The sequence below is a fragment of the Brassica oleracea genome, chromosome C3, assembly GCF_000695525.1.
Source record: "Brassica oleracea var. oleracea cultivar TO1000 chromosome C3, BOL, whole genome shotgun sequence".
In the NCBI taxonomy this organism is placed as follows: domain Eukaryota; kingdom Viridiplantae; phylum Streptophyta; class Magnoliopsida; order Brassicales; family Brassicaceae; genus Brassica; species Brassica oleracea.
Window position 1 is genome coordinate 50110164 of NC_027750.1, and position 7353 is coordinate 50117516.

The 7353-nt window shown below is 29.9% G+C and overlaps 1 protein-coding gene across 1 annotated transcript; it reads left to right on the plus strand.

Moving 5' to 3' along the window:
- Positions 1 to 6: 6 nt before the first annotated feature.
- LOC106333825 (reticuline oxidase-like protein) lies at positions 7 to 1074 on the plus strand (the record flags this gene model as incomplete). Its single annotated transcript, XM_013772225.1, has 1 exon — positions 7 to 1074. A coding segment is annotated over one exon (1068 nt), but the record flags the coding sequence as incomplete, so codon positions are not given.
- Positions 1075 to 7353: the final 6279 nt, after the last annotated feature.

Consider the following 7353-nt stretch of genomic DNA (forward strand, 5'->3'; position numbering starts at 1 on the left):
GGCGTTTGCTCTACCGTAGGAGCTGGAGGACACATAAGCGGTGGAGGATACGGGAACCTCATGAGAAAATACGGACTCACGGTGGACCATGTCGTTGATGCACTTATAGTTGATGTTAATGGCAAGCTCTTGAATAGATCTACCATGGGAGAAGATCTCTTCTGGGCGATTCGAGGTGGTGGTGGTGGGAGTTTCGGAGTCATCCTCTCTTGGAAAATAAACCTAGTCGATGTTCCAGAGATCTTGACGGTGTTTAGGGTTAACAAAACATTGGAACAAGGTGGAATCGATGTTCTCTACAAGTGGCAGCTTGTCTCATCCAAACTCCTTGATGGACTTTTCCTCAGAGCAGTGTCTCAGGTCGTAAACAGAACCATCGCGGTTGTGTTCTATGCGCAGTTCTTGGGTCGAGCCAATGAGCTTGTGGCGATAATGAACCAAAGCTTACCTGAACTAGGGCTAAAACGCCAAGATTGTTTAGAGATGAGTTGGCTTAACACAACGTTGTTTTGGGAAGACTTACCTGTCGGTACACCGACAAGCGTTCTTTTAGATAGACCGTCTAAACCGGAAAAGTTCTTCAAGAGCAAATCGGATTATGTCAAGAAACCAATCCCTAAAGAAGGAATCAAGAAGCTTTGGGAAGCATTGTTGGAGTTCAACAATAATAATATTGTGTATATGCAATGGAACCCTTACGGTGGCGTGATGGACAAGGTTCCGGCGGCCGCCACCCCGTTTCCTCATCGGAAAGGAAACTTGTTCGAGGTTCAGTATTATACGTCGTGGTTGGACGCAAACGCCACAAGGGGTAGCTTGGATATGATGAAGAAGTTGTACGAGGTTGCGGAACCGTGTGTATCAAGTAACCCGAGAGAGGCGTTTTTGAATTACAGAGACATTGATATTGGAAGCAATCCGAGTAATGAAACAAACGTTGATGAAGCTGAGATCTATGGTTCGAAGTATTTCGTGGGGAATTTAAAGAGGTTGATGGAAGTTAAAGCCAAGTATGATCCTGAGAACTTTTTCAAGAACGAGCAGAGTATTCCTCCTGCTCGTGTGAAGCAGTAGTGTTGCTATTTTTTTGTAATAAGTTATGTGGACATGTGTTATAGACTTTATATTAGCTGTATTGTTTTCGTTGCTGTCCCATAATTTGCATTATGATCATTTTGTTATATTTAGTCATTACTAAATAAAGACTTTCATCGAACCGAGGTTTTGTACTTTTATTTAGAATAGCCGAGGCCCTTAGACCAAAAATTTAAAATAACAAAGAATAGTCGAAGACTAACCCTTAGTTAATTTACCGTTTTGTGAATTGTGATGAAGGTCAATGATTAGAACTCCAATACTTGTGTATTAAGTTAAACCAACGCAAGAAACTTTTAAACTCAAATCATTACATATGTTAAACGTTCTTTTTGTATACTTTGATTTCTAATAACAAAAGCAAGTAGGCAACCGTATACGTTAAACCAGTTCTAGTGAAAATTTCCATATATGTTACAAAAAGAATTATTTATACCGTCTGGGTATACAAAAACGTATATGTTTACAAATAATGAAAGAAAGCATCATGTTTTAACGTTTGGAGTATAGAAAAAGCGTATATGTTTACCAAAAAGGTTTAAGCATAATGATTTCAGCTTTCTTCAATTTGTTTCTTCAAAGCATAATGTTTTGCCCCTGCGCCTATTGGTTTCCGTAAGGTTATAAAAAGTTCAGTAACATTTTGGTTTGTTACTGAACCTATGATCCGAGCAAAGGAATGGAGTCGCTTGAACATCGATCAAAAGCACAGGCTCTTCAAAGAAGGTACCATGTTCTGTATTGGTTTATGTTAGGTTTGATAGAGTTAGGGAATTTGCATGCAATTTTATATACTTACTTTTTTTCTTGTGGATTATACTTTAGTGGACGTGAGGGTCCTGGGAAATGTTTCCGTCTTTATCCTGAGAGTGGGAATTTGAGAAACCAAACCGGAGATCAATAGATGCAATCTCTCTAATTTCATTTTGCAGCTCAAGGCTCTGGGGATTGATGATATTGTTGGATCTGATTTTATAGATAAACAACCATCAAGGTACTTGCTCCTTTTGGTTGTTGATATCTTTGTCATTGTCTTATACTTCAGTGAATTGGATTTGTAGTCTGAGACATGGCTGAAGTATCTTTTCTCTTATTGCTTTGTTGAAAAGACTTTGATCTAGATTGTCATCTGATGTTGCGCTTGGAGGAGTTGCGCTTGCTTGGCGCCTTGACAGATGATTGTAAACTAGAGAAACCAGCTGGGGAACAAATGGCACGGCTCCCACTAGATCCAGTTTACTCCAGAGCTCTGATTTTAGCCAATCAGAAATGTTAATCACTGTTGCAATGCTCTCTGTGGAATCCATATTTTATGATCCTCGTGAGAAGAGAGAAGAGGTGAGTGAGTGAGAGGTTCTCTTCTTTTTTTCTTCTTTATATACAGTTCATGAAATCAGCTGTTTTTTTTTTAATCTTTGTTTCGCCAGGAAAGAACTTCAATAAACCACTTTACTAGCGTTGAAGGGGATCATCTAACTTATCTCAGTGTTTATCGAGAGTTGAATGAGCTCTTGGAGAAGAGAAAGGCAGAAAACAGTGAATGCAAAGTTGATAAAATTATGAGAAAATGGTGCAAGGACAACTTCGTGAATGGTCGTTCCTTGAAACATGCTCGTGACACTTATAGGTTTGTCATGTCTTCTTTTTGAGATTCTTTGCACATGATTGTGGTTCTGTCTTTTGAAAATTATAAATGTTCTTGTTGAGCGGATGGGTTTTAATGTGTCTTCATGTGCAAATGACACTCTTGAGTTCCGAAGATGTCTTGCTGCATCTTTTTTCCTTAAAGCAGCACAGAGACAAATGGATGGTATATACAGGTATATATTCAATGGTTCGCTTGCCTATCTAACTTTTGTAATCATCTAATAATGTCTTTGACAGGGCTTTGGAAAGTGGTGAGATTGTGCACATCCACCCAACTTCTGTTTTGTTCCGTTCCAAACCTGAGTGTGTTGTTATCTTCGACGAGCTTATGCAAACCAGCAAGAAGTACATCAAGAACCTGACGAGAATTGATGATCCCTTATGGTTGGCTGAGTTGGCTCCTCATCATTACAAAACAGAAGAGTGACGCAACGCAGCTAGTTAAAACAGAACTTAGAGATAAATTTTGCAGACTAATAAATTTTTTACAATGAACAAGAAAATGATGTCTTGTTTGTTTTTGTTTATCATTTCTTTCTTTCATAATAACTGATTCAGTTGAGAATTTAATTGAGAAGTTATGTGATTTTTTTCTTAAATATCACTCATATAGAGAGTTTGAAAAAATTGTTATAATTTGATTGGTCGATGAATTTTAATTTTAATTTATTTTAATTATGTTCAGAATAGAAAAGTATAAAACTAATTAATGTTAGTTGTCAATAACCCAATAACATGCATATTAAATTATATTAACTAATTAAAAGATTGATAAGAAATAATGATAATCAAGTAGTTGCCTTAAAAATCTTTATACTTTCATTTGCTCATTATCAAACCAAATGATATAAGGAATGAATATTATATTATGAAATTTATTATTAAAAACACATCTAATAATATGATACAGTTTTGGTAATAAAAAGGGTAAATAGGAAAAAAAATGATTTAAATACAGAGTAAATTTAAAGAAAAGTAATCAAACGTTTTACATATTTCAACATTAGAAAAAAAATCATCTTATCATTTTTTTGAAACAAAATACAAATTTGATATAATACAGATAACAAATATTAATGTATTTTAAGAATTTACACTTATAAATTTTTTAAAATTGAGAAGTTACTTTAGGGATTTCTGATTTTGTGTCAATCATAGAGAGAGTTTAAGATTTTCTTTTTATAATTTGATTAGTTGAGGGATATTCAATTTTTAATTATTTTAATTAGATCTAAAATAAAAGTAAGTCTAAAACTAATCAATATACTTACCAAATAATCTATATGATATTAAAAATTATAATTTATGGTAATTAATTTTAAAAATTATATTAAGTGTAATATTGTTTGACTTATTATTATATATTTTATATACTACATAAAATAATTAGTAGGACATAATTTATAGAAATCGATATAATGATTTAGTATTCTTATATAAAATATTATATTCGTATATAAAGAATTATTATAAATATTAATGAATAGAAAACAATTTATAGAAATTGATATAATTATTTCATATTCCTATAAGTATATTAGTATCTATGATAATTATTAATAATGGTTTATAAATAATTAGGCTTCGAAGATTGGACGGATTATATTTAACGAAACATGTGAGAACTTTGATTTAAAAATTGTTTTGCATTTTAAGTCAAATATTATACTGAATAAAGTAATGTTATGATTGAAAATAATTCTAAGATGGATTTTTGGTTCATTTATTGTAAGTTTTGTATTATTATTTAGAGGGAGAAATAAATATTTGGAAAAAAAATATGTAAAACATTAGGAAAACATTAGCAAAAACTTAATTAAAAAGAACAAAATGATAACGAGAAAAATAAGAAGAGCCCGAAAATGATGCATAATATGGTGATAATTACATATATAATTCCACAAGTGTTTGTTATTATTAAATATTCATCAGTATTTTTTACATCAAATTTATGAAAACTTTACTACTGATTTTCAAATTATCTGAAGTTAAAATATATTTTTAATTTTTCTAATCATTATTCAAAATTTATGACATTACATACATAATATATATTTGCTATATGATTTCTATGTCTATGTTCATTGCAAGTATATGCATCAAGTTATCATAACCGTTGGATGTATGGATATAGACTTCTATCCAACCTCTCTCATAGAAACTAGACAAGATATCCTCTTTATGGACCCGTTGGTATACACTTCAATGGTATGTTTTGCTAAATCCACCTGATAGAAGTCTATACATCCAACGGATCCATACATCCAACAGTTATGATAAGTTCATGCATATACTTGCAATGAACATAGACATCAAAATCATATAGCAAGCATTACGAGATCCATACATCTCCAAACATATATACATATATACTATATATGAATATGAAGTCTCATTAATAGATATTCATATTATATATATATATTAATATAATATAATTTAAATTAAATAATATACTATATAAAATATATGAAAACATGTTAATTTCAAAATTTGCATTTAAAGTTATTGAAATCTTAATATTTTAATTTTTAAATTTGTATTGAAAAATCTTAAATGAAAAGTATTGTGATTAACGGTTTAAATTTTTTTTACTGCAAATATGCAAATGTTAGTAAAATCATGAGTAGAAAGTGTCAATAATAAATATTAATATTTAAATATACTATATATCTATGTTAATATCGCTAAAGTTTAATTATATACCATAAATAAAATGATTTTTTATTTATTTACCAAAAACATGATTGTAAATAAAAAAAGGTAATAGTTTTGATTTATGTGCTTATTCTAATTTATATACTTTTATACAAGATATTTTTTAAATAGGTGGTTTCTAATATGTTATTTGATCATGACAATCCCATAAATACAATTCTTCAAATCGAAGTGATTTTTAATTTTGGAAGCACTAAATATATATATTATTTCATTCAGATTAAATAATTTAGTCTTGACTTTTATTTCTAAAAAGTTTTTAATGAAATATCACGACTAGATTTCAATCACCTCTTTTTGAGTTTTTCGAAAAATGAAAGATTTGATCATTTGTCTAATATTTTTTCTTTCTAATACCATATCTGGCTATTATAATTGTACGAATACGAGATTTGAACTATTTATTATAAGTTTTTTGGTCTGTCATTTAATAAATCAAACAGTTCTTAGTTTATATATAGTTTACATATATTAGAATGATAAAGTATTATATATATATTTTTTATATGTATACTCTTAAGTAACTAAACCTCAAAAGCGTAGGTTAATAAAATAAGTATTTTTTTGTTGTTCTAGAATTAGATGATTTTTAAACCGAACTGGTGAATATATATTAGACATATATTTATATTTTGAGTCTTCACTTATATTCTATAACAATTTGATACATTAGATTTGAACACTAACCTGTGAATAGAGTTTGCAGGAGATTTTCTTCGAAAATTTGATTCTTCGATATGTATCTAGGGTGGAACTAATTTTTACAAATGTCCATCTTTTCAAATTGACACTTATGTAATTAATTGAATTCACAAAAAAAGTTTAAAAAAAACTCATATAAGCGAAACAGAAACGAGACCAAATGCACAATTTTATAGAGGTAAAAAAATGAAATCACTTATGGAGAGCAACTATTAAACAAATCGAGAGCAGAAAACCTTATCTTCTTTTATCATTTTTACGATTTAGGTGATTTGTGTCACCCGCAAAACATTTTTTTTTTGTGCATATGAAGTCTTAAAAATAATTAAAATGAGATGTAATACGTTAACTCTTCAACAACGATGATAAATTTAAGAGACCAACATTTTTATTCGTAATTTTACAATCAATAAAGATTATAGTGTTTCAAAATGTTAAAACCATTTAACGAACAAAATTAGTATAAAAACTTACCCCCCCCCTCCGCGCATGTGCACGGATTATCATCTAATTTATTTAATTGAAACATGGTCACAATTTGAAAATAACCTTTAGTCATGTGTTATATTACATAAATGATAATAATAATTAATGAAAACAATTAAACTTCATTAAGGTAATTATGAAAACAATATTGTACTATATATTATCTACATTATCTAATGTTTACAAACAACACAATAATTAATTTTGTGTCCAAACAAATTTTAAAATAGTCTACTTTTCTAAACCAACCTATAATTAATAAATAAATTATAACTTTCTTACGGTTTATTTCATTTAATACACAAAATATTTATCAAATACAAAACAAGTTGAACAAATAGAATTATCATTTCGATTATAAACTAAGAAACAATTAATAATTTTTTCGGCTAAAATTTTTACTAAACATTAAAGCCTTTGTTCAAAAAAAAAAGGGGACTACTAAACATAACTGAAATGAAGTCTCACGTTACGTTTCCATTAAAAACTTGAGTATGTTCGAAAGTTTTCCAGTTTATCATCATAATTGGATGTAACATTTGTTATTGACCAAACCTTAAAAAGGTATCGAAATAAATATGTGGAAGTAGAATAGAAAAATATTTCGAAACTAAGTCACAATTATCCTGGTCACCTAACACGGATATGGATCTATGTTTTAGGGCCCATTTGAATACCCGGAGAGAGGGTCTATCCGTGGGCTGC